The sequence below is a fragment of the Motacilla alba genome, chromosome 18 (assembly GCF_015832195.1).
Source record: "Motacilla alba alba isolate MOTALB_02 chromosome 18, Motacilla_alba_V1.0_pri, whole genome shotgun sequence".
In the NCBI taxonomy this organism is placed as follows: Eukaryota; Metazoa; Chordata; class Aves; order Passeriformes; family Motacillidae; genus Motacilla; species Motacilla alba.
Genome location: NC_052033.1, coordinates 8662563 through 8687383, shown reverse-complemented (window position 1 = coordinate 8687383; position 24821 = coordinate 8662563). Strand labels below are relative to the sequence as shown.

The window sequence follows — 24821 nt, the reverse complement described above, 5'->3', positions numbered from 1 at the left end:
GTAAATTCCACTCTAAATAAAGAGAAGGACCTTAAAGGCTCAGCATGTTATTTCAGTGTGTGTTAGTGGTTTGGAAGAGGATGTGAACAGCAGACTGAACCTTACTGACAGTCTTAAGGTTTTTCAGTTGCAAAATGTGTAAGCTGTTGAGAAATAGCATTCAAGCCCATACTCTGGCATTTAGAAATGCAGTATGGAATAATTTCATCAATCTGATTCTCCTGTGAATATTATGGAATCCATAAATACAACCTTCTTAAAGACCTGAAATTAGGACACCTAAGAAAAACTGCTCATCAGGCATTGAAAAATAATTTTCAGAATATTGTTCTGTGCCATGGTTGTATAAAAAAGCCAAGAGCAATTGGATGCATGAAAACAGGAATGGAAATTACACTGTCATGATGTTAGTCCTCTGTAATCTGGATCCAGTTATGATGGCATCTGCTTTAAGCAATGGTATTTGTTACACAGCAACCCCCCTAAATTTGACAGCAAACACCACATCTGCTGCTGGGTATTGACAACCATGTTAACAACATGTAAAGCAAAAGCCACGCTTGAGATGATGAGTTTAACAGAGCTATTGCACAAGTGATGCTTTTGTGGGGTGCAATTTGTGCTGTGGGGTCACATCAGGAGAGCATTTGCAAATGCACCTGGTTAAAGCTGCCATACAAAAGACTTCCTCTCAGGAAGGTGACACATCAGGACTGTCCCAAGTGCTGTATCAGAGCAGGAGCTAATCCTTGAAAGCTTCCTGCTGACATGGAGAGGGAGGAGGAAGTCAAAAAATACTGTCAGAGCTGAAGGCGAAGGAAGTCATCCAGATTGGGGGTACTATTTAGGGAATGAGATATTCCTGTAAAGTTCAAAGTTTTAGTGCTTGGGGTGTTACTTCAGACCTGTATGTGAGAAAGTGTCTTCAAGATAGACACTGGAACTGCTTTGGTTTTTATCTTGTCATTAAAACCTGACGAGATATCTTGCTAAAATACATATTTATGTTTTATCTACAAATCCACTTCTATTGTGATTAAGTTGATGTTAAGATAATAAAGCTGTGATACCATATTTAGGGTGCAGCAGAAATGCAGCCCTATAGGATTAACTCCAATGGATTCCACTCCATAAACAATTCCAGGACTTGGGTGTGGCCAGGTGCCTCCTGACCAGCTACACCTGCTCCTGGGAATGGGTGCTGGTGGCTGCTGCCTTTGGAAAGAATTCCTTTGCTAGTCAGGGGCTGGGGCCTTTTTCTCCTGGAGGATGGAGACAAGATGCCTTGCAGATCTCAGCAATCCCTTCTGTGCCAGCTTATCACAGCCTTTGCAAATATGTATCTTTAATGTATGCTATTCACAGTGGCAAGAACAACTGAACTTTCAGGAGGCTTTGTTATTTTCATTTCTGAGGTTGCCCAGCAAGATTAGAAATAATTAACTAGAAAGCAAACTTGTGTGTACTGCTAACCAAACGAAGAAGAATTGCATAGAACTAAGTTTCTTTACCTGCATTGGGATATTGTTAGAAAATAAACAGCACAGAGCAAATATCCATTCGACCTGCTCAAGTGACAGTGGAGATATTCTGGACAAAAAATAGAGAGGAGCCTCAGGCAAACAAACCATCAGATCATGTTTGGTGACTAAACCATGGTAGAAAATCTTCATGTAATCAAACTACACTGAAAATGAGCCAAAGTTTAGCTCTCAAGCTGGAGTAGAAAGTGGTTAGGAAAAATACAAAGAGAATTTAAGCAAACTCTTCTGGGTTTGAAGGTGCAGTTCAAGTGTTTACCGGGAATCAGTTCAAACAGATTTGCCTGACTTGAATGGCTTTGGTAGTGTTAGAAATATTTCAGTTCTGGGGCTAAAATTTAAAAACAGCCAGATAATTTTTTTGTGCATAATTTATGGACAATTGTTGGTTTCACAATTATATAGACAAAACAAACATTAAAATGGCATTGTTTGCTCTGTACAAGGGGGAGGAGCATTCCTTCACCATGCCAATGTCCCAAACATCCTCATGACTAGAATATAAACCCAGAATATTTATGAAAATCAGTTATGGAACAGAAAGCAGGAGACAACAATTCCTTTGATGATTTATCACAATGACATTTATTCTTCTACAGCAAAAGACTGAGGAAAATAAAATTATGTCATCTGGTATGTGTCAAGGCCCCAGAGTGAGAGTTGCTAAATGGTCCATTACTGACCTGCTGGTTTCTGATTACTTTTGAGAACAGGCATGTTTTGTGCTTCACTTAGCTGCTGGTTTATCCGTGAAGTAAATTATCTGGAAGGAATGTTTTTGTATTGTTATTTTTATAATGAGATGACTTGAGAAGGAAAACAGTTGTTTCAGATAAACATTGCTGAAGAGTTTTTTCCTGTGTTCTCCTTATCTGATTACCAGCCCTTGAAATTTGGATCTAACCCCTCACTCTTCAGGGCTGAAGCTTTTCTGCAGCTTGAGGATTTGAAGAGTCTGCATCAAAACAGCAGTACAAAGAACCCATACTACAGTTACTACCAGCATCCTCCCATCTTACCCCCCCCCAGCTCAGAAAACAGGCTCACTGATGCTATTGTCCTGGAAAAGCACAGATTTATTTCTCTTAGTGGAAGCTCCAGCAAAAGGAAGGACCTCTGCAGTATTAATAAGAAAAAAACCAACATTTTTTAGAGAGCTGCAAACCTGTATTCTCATTTAATAGCTTAATCCCATTGAAACGAGTAACTCAAACTGCTTGGGAGAATTCCCCTTCTTCCAGTACTGCCTTATTCCAAAGCAATCCAGCCCCCTCTCTGATGGATGGGACTGTCATTTCCACTTGTGCACGCTGCTTTTCACTTCATTTCTTCTTCAATAAGCAGGTTACTGTTCCCATGTATCAAAGAAAGAGATCCTAAGGGAAGGCAAAGCCAGAGATAAGAGTTTTATGGTGGTTGGAGGCAACTTGTTACTCATCATTCCATCTCCAGGTTATTGTATACAATACAAACAGTGGTTTTCTTCCTCAGCTTGTTTATGAGAGTTTTGCTCCCTTGTTTATTTTCAAGCCCTGTTTTTGCATTATTCTTTTCCTTTCCACTCAACAGCAGTTTTGTTTGTTGTTTGCCACCTTCCTGTGCTTATCTTGCTTTCCAAATTCTCCTCCCTCTCACTGAGTCACATCTTCCAAATGCCATCACCCTGCCCAGCCCTTTCCGTCTATTCTCTTCCAGCCTTGTCACCCTGATTGATGCTGGTTTGTGCCTGAGTGACCTGACCACAGCAGCTCTGTCTGGAGCAATCTGAGGGGAGTCAATAACTCCCCATTGTCCATTTTCCAAAAAAACATTGAATATTCCACCTTCCATCACCCCACAGTCCCACATCCCCTTTGTTGCTCTCAACAAAGTTGGGACTCCATTTCTCTTTCCCAGGTTCTTGATCTTCAATAAAGAAATGCTGTTGTTACCCCCTGAGTAGCAAAACAGTGCCCAAAAATTTTGAATTTAAAGGATATGATATATGGGAGTTATCCTATGGAAAAGATGTCATTTGCTTGAACACTCTCACCTCATTGTAGCAGTCACTTTGTTCTTTAGGCTCCACAGAGATCACTCTCTAAAGAATCCAGTTCCACCTGTGTTGTCAAAATAATGCATATAAAAAATCATCAGTCTGAGAAGTGGTGGAAGATGAGAGAGAACATTTACATGAAATGTCTGCCTTGCTGGGCTTTTATGTTAAGATTTAGGGAAATACGCTTCTGCTGCTTAAAAAAAAAAAAGGAAAAAAAAAGTGGGATTAATTTTTACTGTGCAGAAATAACTGCCAAGGATTGTGGATTAATATTCACAAGGAACAGGAGAGATGAAGAGCAAGGATGAGGTCTCTAGCAGGTCTTTGAACGTTCTGCAGGCAGAAACCACATGGAAAATGAAACCAGCTGCAGCAGCATGGATGAACTGGCGCTGCTCACACAAAGCAGGTTCCAGAGGGTGAAGAAGCCTCTCTCAGACCAACATATTTGCTGAGAGCTGCAGTCATTCCACAGCCACCTCAGGTGTAATTACTAGGCAAAGGTGGATTTGGCAGCCCTCTCCATTAAACGATTGTCACACCCTGCGTGTGTTTGACTGTCTCTTTAAGACTTTGGCAAGTGTTTTGGCACACTTGGGTTCTACCCTGTTCTTGTAAGTGTTGCTTATTGCTATGGCAACGCTAATCAATCATCGTGCTAAAAATAGGCCTTGCGTTTTTCAAGAGGTTATATGTAGGGAATTGCAAACACAACTGGGGGCTGTGCTTTCCATATGCTGCTTTCATTCCCTTCATTCTAAGGTGGAAATACCCCTGCTCACGCTGGTAATTACTGGTTCACTCTCCTGTTTTTGCACTGGTGCTCTCTTGAGCCTTAAACCTCTCCTGGTTCTTCCAAAATTGAGGTGCCAAATATAGAAAATTTAGGCGAACAAACAAAAACCTCCAAATATCCCCTTATTTGTTTTTGACTGTCACAGGTGTGCTGGGTATAACAATTTTTAAAGAAGTTTATAAGACGTCTAAAAAATCTGGAGGTGACAATAGCTGGAGATCCCTCCCTTGAGAGCTTTTCACAAAGATACCTTATCACTGAAGACATTGTGACTGAAGATTTTGAATTATTCTGTAGAACTTAGGTTTCATTTCAAGTTAAACATTGAATTTGCCACTATTTCATTCCCAAGAGGAACGTTGCCAGCTGTAGAGGCAGTGAAATGGAGAGCTGGAAACAGTGCCCTGTGCATTCCTGTGTGTGCTCAGGATCGATCGCCTCCAGGTCAGTGCTGGAAGAACACGGGCCCCAGAGGAGGCAGAGCAGAAAGGGAGTGGTGCTCAGAAGAAAATAAGAATCTCCTAAAAGGTTTATTACCTACTATTCACTCCCCAGTTTGTTTCTGACTGTTGCATAACAATTTTAATCCCCAGTTAAGTAAATATGCAGCCACTTGAGGGGAAAAACCCAACTTTTTGCATGATGAATAATAGTCTTTTGAATGATGCATAAACAGTTTTCTGGTTCTGCCAGAGCCTTCTGCCAATTAGTCAGAGTGCAGCTGATGAATCATGAGACACATTCTGTGAAATGTTCAAAAATTTGGACCCTGCTAAGTGTTCCTGTAAGGCAGTGAGACCCCCCACAGCTGCTGGAGCAGTGGTTGCCAGCCAGTTGAGTTTCTGAGAGAGGTTTTTGCGGTGGAGGACTTCTGGTGAATTTGAATTTTCATTTGGGGTAAACCCATGTTGCCATTTATAATCTCAAATTAGGCTGTTACAGTTCTCTCCTTCATACTAAGCACACAGGGAGGCTGCCTGTGGGTGGCTTTACAGAAAGTGGCTCTCTAATGAGGTGGCTTGAGGTAAATGGCACCATTCTTCTATGCTAGTCTAAGGAACCTTGGTCTTTTTGAAATAGATTAGAAGATCTCTTGTTTTAATTAGAGTTTAGATTCTGGGTCACAGGAATCAACAACCAGACTCCAGCAGTGGCTTGTTGAGCTGCTCCAGGCAGCCCAATGCAGCCTCACGCTCGGTACACGGAACGGTGACATTTCGGTGTCATGACCTGACTCATTGCTGGCAACCCCCTGACAGTGATTGAAAATAGCAGGCATTTCTTTAATACCAAGGTCAAAGGGAAATCTGGCATTTGGTTTTATTCATAATTCCCTCTGAAACTGCAGCTGTGCTTCAGATCAACAGCATGAAGGGGGTTTTGGCTTCCATGGCACCAGAACCTTATTTTGAGGAATCTGTCTCACTTGTTTTTTTGACAAGGATTGATTCTAGATGTGCTTATTGATAGTGGCTATCCTGTGATCAGAAGAAGACTGACCAATGACTTGTTGGGTGACGCCCCTTGAAGGAGGGATGTATTTGCTGCAGTCTCCAAGGAGCTGCCTTCCATTTCAGCAGTTGCACTACACCTGGCCTCCTAAACACCCTCTTCCCTTACTCACCAGCCCCTCCCTTGAGGAACTCTGAATGTGTTCAAGCCAGGACTTGGACCAGCAGCAGTGTGAGCCCTGAGGTGTCCAAACACCCTCATTGTATAAGCTGTATGCACAGCCCATGGAGGAGTCATTTGCCATGGGGGATTAGTGATGCATCACACAAGGAACTGGCAGTTAGTGCAGGGAAAGCCTTGGTGACTAATGGGAAAGATGCTGAACTGGTGTCATTCAGAGCTGGTTAGACAGCTGTTCTATCTGCCTGTCTGAAAACTTGCTTTGAAAGAAGAACTGAAATGATAAATAAAATAGATTTGAAATATTTATTATGATGAGATTATGTTGCCTAGCATTACAAATTCTAGTCTTCATAAGCCAACTAAGCTAAGCAATCCTCAGAAAAATAAATTTATTCCCATGTAAATACCGAATGTTAATCTTTAATAGGAAAACATTGGTGCAGTCTTCTTTTTTCTTTTCTTTTTTTTTGCATTATTATCTAAAGATTTAGTGAAAAAGAATTTTCACAGAGGCTCATAATAGATCTAAATTTCATTAATAGGAAATTATGCTAAAATTCATTTCTCCCCTAAAATTAAGAAAAAGCCCTCACATATGAAAGCAGTGCTGTCTGTTTGGTCAGGACCTGCATCTGGTGAAGTGTCCTTGGGTTTTTCTATATGAGGGATAGACTGGTCTATAATGAGGGATATCCAGTTGCTCTCAAGATCTTAGTGAATTGAATTTCTAACAAGACATTCAGGACATTCGTACTCTTGGGCATAGTGAACATGAAAACTCATGCATCTAATTATTCCAGACTGCTTATACTGATTTATTTATATCTTCATTATAGTTTTCAGCTTTTAGATAGAATCTCTGGATCCCTATAGAATCATCAAACCTTTCAGGTTTACATTCTGGGAACATTTACTCTTTTTCTTGAAGTAATCTGAAAAAAAAAAGAAAGGTGATACCAAAAGGGATATACTGGATGTGTCAGCTGATGAAGCAAACCATATTTCTTGTATTAAACATACTTTTCTTTTGTTGCAGTGTTCGTTTTTGCCTAAATTCTCCATTCATATAGAGACAAAATATGAGGACAACAAAGGAAGCAATGACAGTGTGAGTATGGCACCTTGTGCAAAAGTTGATTTAATCCTCTTTGTTAACCACAGTCTGTCTGGGGCCTGGAGGTCTCTCAGTCTGGGGAAAAAGGCCCCATCAGACTTGTGCCTTTGCCCCTCCCTGGGTGCCCTGCTCTTGAGCAGCTGCAGAGGAGTTACCTCTGAAGTACCAGGAGATGAAATATCCATGTACACACCTTCCTTTCTGCCTCTTCTATTCTATTTGTTCCTTCTCTAAACGCAGCATAATTTACAGATGTGAATTTAGTTGTGATGAACATTATGGAAAGTAAAGAAAAGATGACTGGGGGTTTTTTGGTGTGCTTGTATTCCACTTTCTGTGTTTCACATTATTATCTCTGAATAAAGGGGGTTGAATTCCAAGGAGGTGTCAGGAAGAACAAACAGGAAACTAAACAATGGTCAGAGATGAGAGGTCTCAGTAAGCAGCTTGGGGAACAATGGCTGTGCACTTAGGTGATGCTTTTCTCAGTCACTTACCCGAAGTTTAAAATTTTCAGAGTTAGAGCTTAGAGATGAGAAGGACAATTAACTATGTAAAATCCTCTGCAGAGGAAGGGCGGGAGTGAGTAGCCAGCAGCAGCTGCTGATCAGAGAGGCTCAGGAGCAGAAGGCAGGAGGTCAGTCAGACTTTGCTGGGCAGAGAGCAAAGCAGAGTCTGCTTTTTCCTTGAAAAAAATACAAAAAAAACCTTTCACTAAAGCCCAGCATGAAAAGATTGAAGCCTTGGGTTCATACACAAATATGGTTCTTCCTGTTTCATTTTGGTATGCATTGGTTGCAGACTTATGGGAAGAGGTTTCTTATAGGCATGAAACAAAGTTTAAATGTCTGGAAATTTGAGCTGTATAACAGACACCCAATGATGGGGTGTTTGAACTCATTCTTGAAAAGGAAAAAAGCAGGCAAGCAGATTTTAAGGGGTCTAAGCACAGCCTTCCAGGATTTTGGGGTGTTCCTCCAGCAGCCTTGGTAAGAGGAGGGTGTTCTGTTCTCCGGGTGGGAGGTACATTTCTCCCAGCCCCCTGGGGCTGCCTGTTCATGAGGCTGACAGCTGTTGCACTGCTTATGGCAGAATAATTACATGTACAAGAACAAGGTGGAATTTGGAATAATGCCTTTGGCGTGCAGACACTTTCCCACTGGGAACATGACAGGGATCATCTATTAACCACCAGATACCAACCACTCACAGTCACTGCCTCTCTAAGCCAGATCAGGGAATGAGTTAAAAAGAGGTGTATTACATTACCAGCTAGATGAACATTGTGTAATTTATGCACTTTTTAATGTTCACTTCTGCTTTTTGGCAGCACTTTAATTCAGAGCAAGCCCACACCTTTGGTTTTGGGAGGCTGCAGACTAATTTTCTGGTGCATTATAATGTCAGCAGTGAGCAGACATGATCTGGGCTGCTGTCTGACAGAGGAAGAACTGAAGCTATTTAAGCAGAGTGAATTCTTTCAGTGTGTCAGCTTGTGGCTAAAATACTGTGAATCAAGCCCTGAACAGTATCCAGCCAGGGAATTCAGATGAAAGTGGCACAGAGGTGGGATACTCCAGTGATGTAAATCAAAGAAACTCTATTCTGCTTGAATCCAGCTCTTCCAATGTCATTTTTACCAGACTGCCAGCAGGGTAATATCATATTACCTTTCTATTGCAGCACCTGAGTCACAGACTAAGCCAGTGTTTGCCTAGATTAAGAGATTTCACTGACCCCTGCCTGAACTGAGGAGGAGAAAGAGCAGCTGAATTAGAGGGTTGCACTCCAGCCCTAATTTCCCTGATTTTGTAATTCTGAGAGCTGTTCTGTTGCCTGGTGTGAACACAGTAAACCAATGGAAGGTCTACATTTTTGTGCTCCCATGACCTTTATCTGGGACCACAGACATGACTGGTGCAGCACTGAAATGCTGGAAAGTTCCTAAATATGGAGAGACTTCTGTTAATCCAAACACCTTGGAACTAGGAGCAGGAATCACCCTCATTTCCATTGCTCAATGGGCAGGCTTAAATCTCCCTTAAGAACTTGCAAAGTGCATTTCTCCTTTGTGTCAGACAAGTTGAGATCAAATGTCACTGTTTGTCTGGGTAGAAAACAATAGGAAGCATAGCACCCATTCCTATAGATTTCCATAGATACACTGTATTTTCCTTCATTGCAACTATCAGCCTTGTCAGATGAAGAAATAATGAATCCAAAAAATACTTCTGTAAATTTTGCAGTTGTAATGCAAAATAGACTGAATGAATATTAATGTTACAGTAATGAGGGCAATAATACAAATCTGATTTTAACTCAGCTATTTCTCAATGTATTTTTTTAGATCATACAGGGGTTTTTTAATCTTTGCACTTTGATCTATTCTTTATTTCCTTACTCTCTGATAAGGTAGATATTGATTGTGAAAAGCAATACTTAGACATAAGGATACTAAAACTAATTCCACTGACCCATGGAAGAAAATAGTATAAATGGTCTTGGGTTCCTGTCATTTTGTAGGCTGGGATGTTATTAGAATTATTTCATTTAACATGTTGTGTTGTCTGGTAAAATTCTACCTAATTATTGCAATATATCTTGATGCTAAGTTCCTATTGTTTTTTCTTCCCATTTGGCATGACATAAGATAGTAGTAATACTAGTGAAAGATGCTGCTGGAATCTGATTTTTCTATGTCTTAGAATTCATTATAATTTTAAACTATTTTAAATGTGTTAAAGCATTCTTGTTCCAATCTGTTAAAGTTTGCAGTTGATTTGCACAAATATAAACACTGACAGAAAGAACAATGGACAATAAATGTCTTTATTTAGGTAACCTTGTGTAGTAGTGCTGAACCATAAATCCACTGAGCTGTGATTTCAGTGCTCAGAGCAGCTGATTTTAATGTATCCCATGTAGTTGTTCCATGGCAACTCTATTCTTAGAAAAACAGAGCCAGTGTTGGATGAGCATGTGAGTACATCAAATATTGTCCCTGCTACCTTGTAGCATTACAGCTTCATTAACACTGTCAGAAACTGGCCCAGTGAGTCTGGCCAGTCAGTATGTCCTCTTGCAGATCTTTAAAATTAAAAGTCAGCTTCTTAAAGAGAAATTTTATTTTGATTTGATTTGATTTTAATTTACAAAATGGAATTTTTAAAAATTTGAATGTTTTGTGAGATGTAAATGACATGGGAGGTGGCATCTGTAGAGTCCATGAAAATCTTGCTTTCCTTTGTATCCTGAGCTGCTTCCACGGGGCAGTGCTGGGCAGGGGGAAGTGCAGGTGCCTGCAGCCAAGAGCCTCAGTGGGCACAGAGCAGTGCAAAAGGGCACAGTAACCACACCCTTCTCCCAAAGCAAAATTTACATGCTGGGAATTTGAATATAGATAGATAACGTCTGTATTCTGAATATTTAAAACATAGGGACATCCTTATAGAGAGAATTCTTACAGGTATCTCTGAATGAAATGGCAGAAATCCGGGCAGGAGGGTGGGAGCTGCTGCTTGTGTGTCAATAAATAGGGTGTGTGCTTTCCATGAGAACACTTCCTTAAGCTCTTTTTTTTATTTGGACAGGTATTTTCTTTCAACAGTCCATTGACTGCTCAGTATTTGTGTCACAAAGGACTCATTTAGTGGAACTGTCATCTTGCTCTCCTTTCTCTCCCATCTCTTTTTCCCACTGTTTCAGTGTGCACTACAGACACACGTTTTGGTTTTTCCCTTTTCGTGGGGAATGCACCAACTGTGCATTGCAATCAGCTGTGTTGATTACAGGGCCACACCATATGGCTGCAGTGGCTGCTGCAATCAATGCCCAGCCATGTCACACATGGCAGTGCCACACTGTCCCTGCGTGTCACCCTCTGCTACTGGGGAAAATGTCTGCAAGGCAGCTGAAGGTACAGCAAAGGCAGACTGGGGACAGACACTGCTCGAGCAAATTACTGAATCACAGAGACATTCCATTTTCCTATTTGTTGCACAAGGATCATTATGTTTGACTGATTTCTGTTGATTTGTTTTGTTTTGTTTTTTAGTCACAGAATTAATTGCTGTTGATATTTGGGCAGTGATTTTTTGCCATCTGATGGTGTCTGGGGAAAGCAAAAAAAAAAGTACAGCCTGTCAAAAAATTCAAAGGTTGTCAATATGAAAATTCACTGTATGTAAAATTTCCTGTGCCTTGCTCTTCGTAGCATAACATTTTTCTCTGGAAAACTCAGTGTCTGGATCTTGATTATGAAACTAAAGTAAAATAAATTTTAGATATAGCAGCTAACAAGAAAATCCATTTCTAGTTTGCTTGAGTTTAGGGTGGTTTTTCCTCTATTTTTGTCTCCTATCTTAGTAATGTGCAACTAGGTTGTAACAAACTTGAATATAGCACATGGAAATTAAATGTAAATTCACTATTTAAGGCAACTGCCGTGAAACACTGATTTCAGCTGAAAAGGATTCAGCTGTGCCCTGGTTTAACCTGCACCACAGGATCTCATTCTGGAAACTGGCAAAGGGATTGCTGGGCATCACTCAAAATATGGCAAAGTCAAAGCAAGGGACACTTTGAGGGTGAAAATATCTGCAGCTGGACTTTTCCTGTATGATGGTACTGAGTATCCCATCATTCACAGTGAAAAAAATAATGATTTTGTGATGCTTTTCTCCCCTCTAAGAAGTCTGAAAAGATAAAGGCAAACAAGTGGAAAGGTTGGTCTGAAATTCCTCCTGAGGGAAGAGCTCTCTTTGTTGAACTGCAGATCCTATGTCCCAATGGACATATGGCTATCACTGAACATATGACGAGGCCCACACTGACAGAGTGTGAACAAGTGATATGGTTGTGCCTCTACTTTTTCATTTTTCTAAATGAACTACTGAAGTTAGTCAGTAAATCTGGCACTTGAACTGGATGTGACTTAAAAAACGAGTCCCAGTAAATATTATAGATGGTCTATTGAGGTCTTGGAAGCACAGCTACTTTGACATAATTACATAAAAATCCAGTTCTCTGTCCAGAAAGCACAAATCTTAATGAGATATTTTATAAGAGGTGGAATAATAAGGGAGTCATGACATGGAGATCAAAAGGAGCAGGGATCAAGGCTGCAGATAAATATATGACTGCCTCTCTGTGGCACACAGGGATATTCCCAGCCAGTTCAGGGAGCCAAATTTTCTCTTCTCAAAGACTGATTCAATCTTTTTCCATAGAAAAATTGCTCCCAGTCATGCATGTCCACATGAATAGTTTTATCCCATTAACAGATTTGAAATTGGTCAATTCCTGTAATCTCTGCCCAAATAAATCTCAAAATGAAACTAGGGAATTTGGAAGTAGCTGAGGTTGGAGTGTGACTTATTGAAAAGTTACACACTGAATAAACTCCAAGGGTCAAGTTCTGAGTTCTGAGGAGTTTTCCTTCAGAAAAGTGAGAGCTCAAGGAGCAGGTGACACAACCTGCTCAAGGTGTGCAACAGCACACTGAGGAGCAACCAGTGGTTCTGGCCATGGCAATCTGCAGAGATGAGAATTTCAAGGTAGAGAGTATATTGTGTGCATTTTTCTAATGGAAGAAAAGGATTATTCTTGCAGTCCTCACCACAATTACAGCCCTACCATGAATTAGCTGTCTCTTTACAGGCTTCTGACCTCAAACTCCTTGTGTTTAGGCTGGGAAAAAAAGCATTTTGTAGTAATGACAGAGCCAAACACCTTTCCAGCTGGTAATCCCTTGGATGGTTCCTTTGCTCTTGAAGATGGAAAACAAACATCACAGGAGAGAATCATGTATTATGAAACAAAGCCAAGCCAGAGGCACAGATGTGACTCTTGGAGTCCTGGTGGTGCAGATGAGTGAGGAGTTTGCCAGTGTGGATGGAATAAATGCATTCAGCAGAAACTGCCTTTATGCTGTTTATACCCAGTCCAGGTTAGCTGTGGAGATTGGCCATAAAGTTATATTTTACATTAACTACATCTGAATAAAATTGAAGCCAGCAACTTAGCCTAAGCATAGGAAAAAATAAACAAATAGGAAAAAATGCTTGTAGAAAAGAAGATATTAAATTTCCCATCATATCCTAACCTGACTTTCTGTTCTGACTGTGGCTACCAGGAGAAGGGAAGCTGCTAGCAAAGCATGCGCCAGGACATGTCCTTGTAGGGCAGGAGGGAAAAAAAGGAATGAAATTTGAGTTCACCAGTACATACGCTTCTGTACTATCCTGGATGAGCTCTTATTCTTGAGGTTCTGGAATCACCTGCCTGGGGGGATTTTGTGTATTTTCTTTTGGTTTCTGGTTGGTTGGTTGGTTGGTTGGGGGTGGGGGGGCAGTTTAGTGGTTTTGGAGTGGGTTTTTTTGTTTTGTTTTGGTGGGGGGGGGTGTTTTGGTTTGGTTTTGGTTTGTTTTTTGGTTTTTGGGTTTATTTTAGTTACTTTAGTTTTCACCAGAAGAAACCATTGATAGTCATAAAGAAGACACAGTTGAAACTTTTCTCCCACTTTCTGTCATTCTGGGGGTGATGTAGTCTAAATCATCACCTAAATCATCTAAATCATGCTGAGTTTTAATTCCTCTTAGGAAAGGGAAGTATATAAATGTATGTTGTAAAAAAGCTGTCACGTTACTCCCCTCAAAATAAAACCAAAACCCATGGCAAAAAGGCCACTTCAGTCTGAATGTTGCTCTTTGTTTTCCATTTGGTTGCGTATTTTAATCTCAATTAATTACTTGGCTTCCAAATGTAAAGCCTGTCCAGTTCTTTCCAATATAATATTTAATATTCTGTCTTCTACATCATCTTCTTAAGGATACAGATTGTTCTCACCATTCAGTTTCTGCACATTTGCAAATACAGTTACACAGATTGGGAGCCTTATGCTTCTTTTTGTGGCCTTTAATCTTTTCCTTTAAAACTTTTAAGTTTCTCTAGTGTCTTTGATCCCAGCCACAATAAACCCATCCTCCCTACAGGGTTTCAGGCAATCCAAGATTCTGTGGCTAAGAGAGGCAATAAGAGAATTAGAGCTAAGAAAGAAATCAGTCTTGTTCTCTAATGACTTCTTATTTTCGACTGCTGTTAGAATGAGAAGATTAAATCTCTAGCTGCAAATCTTGTGAGTTCAATCTGAGAAAGGGAGAAGCATAAATGATTAGACAACAAGTTCTGCTGGCAAAGGGAAGTAAGAATGTCACTCAGCAAACTTCTGGAATAAAGGAAATGGTCACAGACAGCCTCGGCAGCAAATAAGGCATCGTTGAAATGGTTGAAAAATTCCTCCTGGTTTTGACAGATTGGCAAAGGCATCTGTCATCCCCACTTCCATCATAGCAGTTTAAAGAGAAAAAAGGATTTTAGAACTATTTTCCTATGAGGTGAAATATGTGGATCAAGTCTGGGACAGAGCAGGGCACATTTCTTTGGATAAGATACTGGGTAATAATCTCCATTTAGGCCATTGCAAATGGGCAGAGATTTACATGTGCTTGAATTTATGGGGCTTGTGCCTAAACCGTGGACAGATTCAAAGCCTCAGCTGACCTGGTAATGCCCATTTAAGTGCCATTTCCATTATTTTAGAGAGATTATGGTGAAATGCATCTTATTCTGGAAATATTCAACTGATTTCATCAGGGGCTGCTCTGTATTTCTGAATTTGTTTAGGAAAAAAACAAGCAAGGGAGCTTATAAAAGATGACCTATATTATATATATAAACACAGCAGTGATTTACATCAATGTACCCAATTCAGAGAAGGAGCACTACAGGAGAAGGGCTTCCCTTCAAAGTTCCACTTTGTTCAAATAATTAATATAATTTTTGCAAAACAACAATTGGAGAAGGATAATAATACAAATAAAACCAGGTTGGAGTTTCTCAGTTCTTCAGCAGTTTCAGATGTGTGAACATGTTACATCCAGCTCAGTGAGCATTCAGTGCTGCCTGTTTTACTCACTACCAAGATAAGTTAAAATTGTAGAGTCAAACTTCAGCTTTTCCTGTATTTGAAAGACGATTTCCTGAGCAATTTTCATCCTACCAGCTGGTTCCTGTGTTCCCTGGAGTCCATTGCTCTTTTTGAATGCTTTAAATGGGCAGCCCCAATGCTTTCAGAAATAATCAAGTAGCATTTCTGTTACTAAAGAGTTGCTGGCATTTTGTATTTTTAACTGTTCCTCTAGAATTTAATTGAATCAAGAGAGCATTCAGTGCATTTATTAAAAAAAAAAAAAAAAAAGAAAACAAAAATATTTTTGCTTCCTGGAAATATCAGCTATAGAACATTGTGCCCCAAAGGAAAAAGCACATTGTGAGCTTATTACTGATCCTGACAGTGGATGCACAACTTCCCTGAATTTCATGGCACTAATTCATAGTAGCCTTTTAGCTCAGTGCCATTTCCAAGTCTCAGAATTATGAGAAAAATGTATTGCAGACACAGTGTAAGTCACATGGATCACTGGGATGACTAATTAATTAAATTATGGACACAGGCACAGGAGGATACTGTGCTGCAGCTGCAAATGACCTGGATTTTCAAAATATCTCCATCGTTCACCTTGCATAGAACAGGAGGCTTGCTGTTCCAAACAAGGTCCTAAAGGATTGAAATGTGTGTGCATGCATGGGTTGGGGAAGCTTGCAGCCTCTAGTGAGGCAGTTCAACCAAAATTTTGGTTTTCAGTGTAACAACAACTCAGACTGACTGCTGCCAGCAAACACCTGCACATTGCTGTAGTCCTTAGAGGGGGAAAACCCCCGAGTCCAGAGAGTTGGGTTTTTTACCCAGTGACTGACTCTAGTACAAAGATTGGAGAATACAGTAAAAACAATCCAAATTGTTGACCTTATTGTTTGTAAGCAAAATCTCCATCCCAAAAAAAATCCAAGGAAGAGCAGCAGTGGGAGCAGGAGGTGCTGAACACGATGTGAGCAGTAGGGTGGAGAATGTGTTCCTGCAAAAACTCGAGTATTTTACACAAAGCTGTTCAGGCACAAGCCTAAAATACATTCTGTTGCACAAGTCATTGAAACTGCTTGTAACAGTTATTCCAGGTGGATTTTGTGAGGGTGTTGTTCTGTAACAGCCTTGAATTTCTTTAACTCTTGCAGATTTTTGACAAAGAAGCTAAAGATCTGGAGCGAGAGGTCTGCTTTATTGACATTGCCAGCGATGAGATTCCCGAGCGCTATTACAAGGAGTCAGAGGTAAGAGGCAACTTGGCTGTGAGCTGGTGAGGAAGGGAAGGTGAGAGGCTTTAGAAGAGCCTGCATAGGAATCAAAACAGTTTTATTTTTGTATAAAATCTTGCTGGTCAGTAATATCTCAAGAGCCTTTGGTCAGAGGGGAAGCAGCCAGCAGCCTCTCAGTCTAGATTGCCCAACACTTTCTTTTGCAGATGATTCTTTGAAATGCTTTCCTACCCTTATCAGAACACATCCTGTACCAGACCTCTGATATCCAGCTGAATTAGTCCAAACTAGAAAAGGCCTTTCCCTTGCATTATGAAGCTCAGTGAAGAGTTTGCAGATGTGAGCACTTTTAAACACCCCTGCTGTCCTTACTTGCATCCCACCCTGATCAGTGAGCCCTGCAAAGTGTCCAAGCCCAGCAAAGGACAGATGTGCTGCAGTGACAAGGGGCTGATGCACAATTGCTTAAAGGGAATAATGTCACAAGACCAAGAGGGACTGAAGCACACTGCAGACTGCAGCAGATCTGCCAAAAAGCATCAATGGCAGCAGGCAGAGTCACTCTGAAAATTCCCTCGGAAATTGCTCCCATGTATATTTGATGGAGCACATCTCTGAAGAGCGTGCTTCTTCTAGGTCAATGCAATTCACTGCTTGAAATCAGCAGCCACCATGCAAATGAAGATGAGGTCTCAATGTTGTAATCTCAGAGTTGATAAATGATGGTTCACAACAAGCAGCTAGAGAGGAATGATCAGATCTATGCTCGCATTTAATTTTGGAGATATGATTTGCCTCTGGAGCCAAGTCTATATTCATAGCTGGCAGTGAGTATGGCAGCTGTTTAACTATCTAAAATGAGACTACATAATCATTTTTAGGATAGAAAGTGAGGAATTGCCAAGGAATATATTTCTATACTATAGGAGACATGATTTTCAGACTAGAAATATCGAGTACTTTTTATCTTTCATTTATATAGATCCTATTTTGAATGTTATGTATGGGTCATAAACCAAAACTGAGCCTACAGTAGAATGAAAAGTAATTTTATTACTTTCCTTAGATAATGAAACCTATCTGTTTAGTACCAAAAATTATATAACACCTCATGAAACAGCTTATTGGTCCCATCATCTTATCTGAGCTCCATGGCTTCTGGTTCCATTTAGGAATGAGCTGCTAATGGAACAGGTCAACATTTGACTGTACTTTAAAAAAATCCTGTGAGATTTTTCATCTCATTCTCTGGACTTCAGAAATTGTAAACACAAAGGTGACAACCAGTTTTGCAACTTTCCTGCCCGTTTTAATATTAAGCATAATTTTCCTGTGATTAATCTCCTGATACAGAAAAACAGGCTCATCTTAAAGGAGAAAAGCATTTCAGAGTCTTCGTGTTGCTATTTCAAAGAGAAATCTAAAAACCAGATTCCAAACGAAATGGAATTTTATATGGGTTTAAACAACAAAAATAGCCCTGCATCTGTTGTTTTTTTCTGTACTGATGGATGATTTTTCTGTTGACTACCAAATTCTGTTATGGAATTCATACAGAGCAGTAAGAACACCTTTAGTATTTAACTGTGTACATGCCATAATTGACAGTGAATTAATAATAATTGAAAATACTGGATCTTCCAAAGTTTACAAACTGTGGGGGTTTTATGCTACCATATGATGAACATGAAGCCAAATTGCCATTTCTGATGAGGCCTCCTTCATAATTTAGAGACTATAAAAAGATTTTTGATGTTCATAAACGTAATTTCCATCTGTTTTCAATCAGAACAGTAATTCTATGCAAATGAGAAAGGGTTCGTGTTTCCCAAATAGCAGCTTCAGATAAACCCAGTTTGTGTAAGCTTTTGAAAGGTATTTTAGTTGCACTAATAACAACAATTTGGCTGCTTTTAAATCATATAATCTGAACTGATATGAAGTTTAAAGATTAAAAGTGAAGTGCAATCCTTAGGATTTAACAATTAGATCCCACTGGATAAATGTCCTGACTCCCACCCAGAAAGACCAATGAGAACAATTTTAACTTCAGGCATGTCAGTAATCTCTTCATTTCAGTGGCTCTTTCACAGGCTTAAAATAAAGCAAGTTCTTTTTCAGGGTCAGCATGTTTGGCAGCTTCTAGAAATGAGCTTTAGTTTTCTTTACATCCTGACGAAAGCTCATTCCTCTTCAATTAAAAATATACTTGAGATTTAACAGCAAATGTCATTATTTAGCTGTAATACTGCATACTAGAGAGTGGCTTAAATCATTTAAAGCCTTCACACATACTTCCTCTGCTTGCTCTGTGCTGGGACTTATAAGCCTGATGATAGAAGGACAAAGCCACTGTGTCCTCCCACCTGTGATCTAAAAAGTAGTTTTTCAGTTGTCCTGACATGAATCTTAAAAACATATTCCATTTTCATTTCCATAATAGTGATTCACACATAAAAAGAAAAAAATATTTAAATAATCCTTGTATGTATAATATTCCATTTCAGTTGAACAGCTCATTCTCACCGGTGCTGAGAGAGGAAATGTGTTCCACAAAAATGTCCTGGCTGAAGGGAAAATTATTGAATTCAACTTTGTGCATATTTGCTTTTTCTCCTTCTAAATATTAACTAAAATTGAAAAGTGAAGACTCCAGTTAGCTGGAGGCTTAAGGAGAGCTGTTTCTTCATTGCAGGACACTTCAAGGGAGCCTCTCCCAGTAACACTGAGGGATGTCTAGAACAGAATCATCCAGGTGATTGGGGTGCCCTTAAGGATGAAGGGCTTGGCAGTGTGCACAGGGACTGAAATCACCAGGGCAATAGTGAATCAGAAGGGAGTTTTGTGAGCTATTACAAACATTACAGAGTCCAGCTCTATCATGGCGCTGAGCTGATTTCTGCCTTTCTGGAGGGCTGGAGGAGGTGAAACAGCAGCAATTCAGGTATCCTAAAGCAGGTGACCTCCCTTTAACCTCATGACCATCTACAAACTCCATTGTGAAGCAGCCACGTCTCAAATACAGGGCTTTTTTACAAGCGTGGGTCTAATCCTTCAAGTTTTAAGTTTAAATGTGAGGTTCCAAATGGAGAAAGGTTGATTCTAGATCTCAGCTAACAAGTTTACCTGTTTGTCTGTAAGGAGCCATGTGTTTTCATAACCTGGATGTACATATTGCATTGAGTACAGAATTTTGTATTTCTGCTCAGAGAATGTACCAGCCAGGTAAGAGCAGTTGTACATTTTGTGAAGTCATTTCCTTGTGACTTTAGCATCAATGAATATGTATCACTAGCTATATAGACAGATATATTTGTCTGAAATGTAGAAAAGAACAAAGCTGAGCTATGCTGAGGAGTGAGAGCCTCCAGTGAATCATTCATGAAATGAAACATTTACCGTAGCTGTGAGCTACTGAGCAAAATGTTCAGTGCAAACATATTCAAGTTCTCAGAATTAACAATGTTTCATTTCCTGTTTATAACAAAGCAATGGAGAGCTGGACAAATGGAGTAAACTTTCCAGGCTGCTTCTAAATAGATTCCATGCAGCTGCTGCAGTTTCCTTCTTCCATTGCTGACTCTTCTCCTTCAGCACAGCTGCTCTGGGCTAGGTCCACCTAATGCCTGTCCAAGTGCTTTCAGAGTAACAAAACCCCTGTCACATCACTAAATGATGGGAGCTGAAATAATCCAGCTGCCTCAGCCCCCAGTAAGTGTGGGCACCGTGTCAGCACAGGCGTTCAGTGAAAGATATCAAAAACTATGAACATTTCCTTTTCCTTACTTACTTGGTGTGTGAGTTAACATGAAGGCTGGCTGGATTATCATATTTTAACACCTCAGAACTGTCCCAATATTTACAGTTCTTAAATATTTAGCTGGATCTTCCAGAAAATACCATCCAATGGAAATTTTTTTAAAGTCCTTAAAAAATTACACCACATAAATGTCTATGGTAGTATCTCTACATCAATAAATCTTTCCTGAGCCCTGGCTATAAAAGCTGAAATCTAAAACATTGCAACTACAGCTGATGCTGAAATGCCAGATGACAGGTATTAAACCCATGATTGGTTCTGAAATTCCAGATGAAAAAAAATGGTCTTCAGCATAAAGAGGGAAGAAATGATTGCGCTTCAAAAGCACCATGATATTGCCACAGGAGTCTGAAAAATTAATGCAGGCATTAAAGAGAAGGAAGGATCTGTTTCAGGGACATCTGGGTACTTCGAGGGAGAGGACAGGATGCGTGGCACGGGCAGGGTGCACTTTCACCTCTGGCAGCAGGTTCAGCCTGGGCACCTTTGCCTGTGCTGGAAGGGCCACACAAGCAGCCAGGGGGGACAGAAGGGTGACAAGGCTGCTGAGTGTCCCTTGTGTCACACACAAGGAGGTGCTGCCAGCTCCAGGGTGAAGTGACAGCCCCCAGTCAGGCCTGGTACCATGGCAGAGCTGAGGGCAAGTGTGCCAGGCAGATTTGGAGGTTTTCTGTAAACAACAAATGCACTTCATTATTTAACTCCGAGTACAAAGGAGCAGGTCAGAATTAATTGTGAAAAAGCATTGCAACAACCCAGGGCTGGGTTTGCTTCCTGGAAAGGGCCTTACCATTCCACCTCTGATGCCCGTGACGTCCGTGAGGAAAGTTAAGTAAATAAATGCTAAATGATAAATAATAGACTCCATCAATAAACACATTGACTCGTGGTCTAAGTAATAAAACCTGGGAGAGTGCTATGTTTGAATCCATATCCCACATACAGAGGCTTTTATTTCATTGTAATTTTACATTTCATTCTCAGCTAAGCCCAGCTCACGGGTTATGATGTTTCTGCTCTGTTGGCAGAAGTGCTATTTTTAAATCACTCTGCACCTGGCAATAATGTATTGCAAATACAGAGTAGGTTTTGCTCCTCTAGCAAAAGGATTTGCCAGATGGGCTTTCCTAATAAATTGTGTCTGATAAAAGGACAAGAAGGTTATTTAAACAAAAAGATTTTAGCTATGCCATTACATTTAAAACAGATTGAGGATTTTGCCAGTAGATAAATCAAGGGGAAAACAGTGACTAGACACAGTATTTCTTTGGATGATGCCTTCTCTAGGAAGAAAGGCATGGGTGTCTAAAAGCAAAAATAAGGAACACACAAAATTAATCATCTAAATAATAACATAAAAGTGGGGTCAGAGCAAAGTTCAGCTTGCACAGCTTCTAGTTACAGGAAGAAAAACTTCAAGTTCGTGTGCCACGCGTGCTGCTGAGAGAAGCAGTGCTGGGTACCAATATAATTCCTATTTGCTTTTAATGGAAAATTATCAGCCCTGCTTCTTTTTTTTTTTTCTTTTTCTTTTCTTTTTTTTTTTTTTTTTTTTTTTTTTGTTATAGAAGGACCTTGTGTGCCTAATTGCAGAAACAATTCCAGGTTGTGAGTCTTAATTTAGCAATTTGAACCCACAAGTAAGGCACATAAAATCATTCTTGTCCAAGTTCTCATTAATTTCAGTAGGCTTTGGATCAGGCATTGAAGAGCAAAAGATGAGCAGTCCTGGTTCCACCAAAGTCCCTCTGGCATGGCCTGCTGCCCATGGCTGTGGGCAATAGCAGAGGCTTAAGAAAGGTGTAAAATATAGAGGTGAATGTAGAGATTCTTCCCTTAAAGGCTTCCTTGTATGATCCATAGCACAAGCAATTGCTGAGACAGAAATTGTGTGTTGCTAAAACAGTCAAGATGTTGTTAAACCTGTGATTTTTCGCAGCTGGGTTAAAGCCCAGGGGTATTATTTTTCCTTACAAGAGAGGTCACTTCTGTCAAACGTTTGTGCCCTTTGAGCTGATGGCCCAGACATGGAATTCTCAAGTTGACTTTGCCCAATGTCACCGTGTGCCTTGCATCCCCCTGCTTGGCTCTTGTGCAGCCTGTGAGTCTCAGCTCCCTGAGCAAGCACTCAGGAAAGCCTTTAACACCTTGATCTTTCGTACAGCCGGCTGGAAATCTGCTCCTCTGAGGTCTGGCTTCCATTCATCAGTCTGCAGTTTTATAGTATCAATATGTTAATGTTTCCAGAGAGGCAGGAATTTCCCCAGGAGTTGTTTGATGTGAGTTGGCTCCTCCCATGGAGCTCTCCAGCCAATTTGTGACTAATCCTCATGTCCTTCAAGAAAAAGGGACAGGTTTAAGGAATGCAGAGGTGCCATCTCTGGGTGCTGTTAAGGGAATTAGCACCTGGGAGTGATGTCATGGATCAGTTGCATTGCAGTTGGTGGGTGATTTGTGGGCCACCGAGTTCAGAGTGATTCCCACCGTGTCCCCTTGTCTGCTGGGTTAAACTCACCAAACCCATAAACATAAACCCATAAACAGACCCAACCCATAAAACTTGGGAATGAGAAGTGATGCAGGGCAGTTATTCATTATTTCAGTTTTAGTTAGAATTTCTTGATATTTGATACTGACTCAAATTGATTACATTAAATCCCTTTGGACTGCGCTGAAGTTATTCCATTATAGTTCTGGTTATCTCTGAAGGATTGTAAAGTACAACACTCAGAATTATTAAAGTGTGTATCTGAAATGCTGAATCAAGGCAATGGCTCCAGCACACCAGCACTGTGTGTGTGTGTAAGAAATAGCAGACCCTGACTTATAGGAAACTATTTTCCTTTTTAGAGATTCTTATTTCACAGTGAAATATTTTGCAGGCATATTTGAAATCATGTTTTCTGTAATGATTTCTCTTTTTAAGAAATCTCCAACTAGAATGTTATATCTTTCTGAATATTATATTTTCTTCCCTTTTTTGTTTTTATTGGTGTTATTATTATATTGATTGCTTCGGGCAATGATCAATTATGAAACAGCTCTTTCAAACAGAAAATGTGTAGATCCATCTGTGGTTGAGCTTTGCTGGGTGAGAAGATTGGCAGCAGCCTGTGACCATGAGCTGTGCTGTACAGGGGGTGTTGCTCTGATAAATGATGATGCTGAACTGTTTTTATGGTGATTTAACATTGAAACCTTATTATACTGTGAGCTCAAAGTCTCCCCTTTGCAAAGTCTGTGTCAGCAATAAAAGCAGTGACTTTCACAGGGAGGAAATACTGTCACCTCATTAGAGCTTTGGAGAGAAGCTTTAATGGCAGAGCTTCAGTTTAGGATAAAACCAGAAGTCAAGAGATAACTAAACAGTAGGGAACATGAATGCTGAGTGATACATAAACTCACACTGAATGAAGCAAAATTAAGATCAGAGTAGTTACCAGGTTTTTTGTGTTTTTTCTCCTGATTGTCATCCATTTAATGCATAATTTAAGCACTATTTAAGTACATTATTAACAACTTTTATAACAAAGGATCTTCCCAGATCTCAGCACTGGGGAAAGAACACAGCTGAGCACTGCTGGTTACTCTTCAGGACAGATTTTAGAAGCTCCACTATGAATTTTCTGAAATGACATAATTTTCAAGTTCTGACAACCAGTGCTTAACCATAAATTATTTCTATTTACAAGATATAATTAGCAGGATTGGACATAAAGGGAAATAGAATGATACCAATATGGAAAATAACACTTTCATAGATAAAATTGTATCTTGTACAGATGAACGTAAACTTTAAAAATATGAACTAATGCCTTTAATGGTTTTATGAAATTATGTTGTAATTTCAATGTTGTAGTTTCTCTGATTTCCTAGTTCCAGAAAGAGAAACAGAGTTGGGATTACTTAGTGTCTGCTCATAACTTAGTTGTAACCAGAGATGGATAAACTACAGGAGTTTCCTACTTAGCTTAGGATGAACAAGTACACTTCAAACTGAAGGAGGCATTGTCAGGGTCAGTGTTGAAGTGTCAAAGCTCCAACTGGACACAATTTCAGGAGGCAGGCACAGGTGGAAAGTACGAGCAGTTCACACCAAGGGCCAGTGGAAAAGCAGGCTCTGAAGAAGCCTTTTTTTTTTCCCCCAAGGCCATAAATAACCTTGGAATGCACTGCACTGTAATGACTTGCAATAACAGATTTTGTCACAGCAGAAAACGTCCTGGATGATATGACTGTCAATGCATCTCCAAGAATATTGATTCACTGCCAGGCTTGGATTTTAGGATATCCTAGTGCATTTTAAAAGTCAATTTCCTATTACTTTTTCAAAATGTTTATTAGCATGATTTGTGTCTCATCACAACTTTTACTTTAGCAGACTGACAAACACAACTTCCCCTCCTGCATTTCCCTGTATGTTTTCTTTGTTTTACAGGATCCCAAATACTTCAAGTCACAGAAAACTGGGAGAGGCCAATTGAAAGAAGGCTGGAGAGAGACCCATCAGCCAATTATGTGTTCCTACAAACTTGTGACTGTGAAATTTGAAGTCTGGGGACTTCAAACCAGAGTAGAGCAATTTGTACACAAGGTCAGTGAAACAGGAGCTGTTCCTTATCCTTCACATAAACAGAACTCGAGCACTCCCAGGAATGTGGCTA

The 24821-nt window shown here is 40.1% G+C and overlaps 1 protein-coding gene across 4 annotated transcripts in view; it reads left to right on the top strand.

Annotated features, from left to right (window-relative positions):
- PITPNC1 (phosphatidylinositol transfer protein cytoplasmic 1) overlaps window positions 1-24821 on the top strand; it is a 75129-nt gene that overhangs the window by 42608 nt on the left and 7700 nt on the right. For all 4 annotated transcript variants that reach the window (XR_005259334.1, XM_038156975.1, XM_038156974.1 and 1 more), the window contains exons 5-7: window positions 7047-7118; window positions 16257-16352; window positions 24596-24751. Coding sequence is in view for 3 of the 4 variants with exons in the window: in XM_038156975.1 (XP_038012903.1) it covers window positions 7047-7118; window positions 16257-16352; window positions 24596-24751 (324 nt within the window). In the remaining variant the exon portion in view is untranslated. The remainder of the gene's footprint in view (window positions 1-7046; window positions 7119-16256; window positions 16353-24595; window positions 24752-24821) is intronic.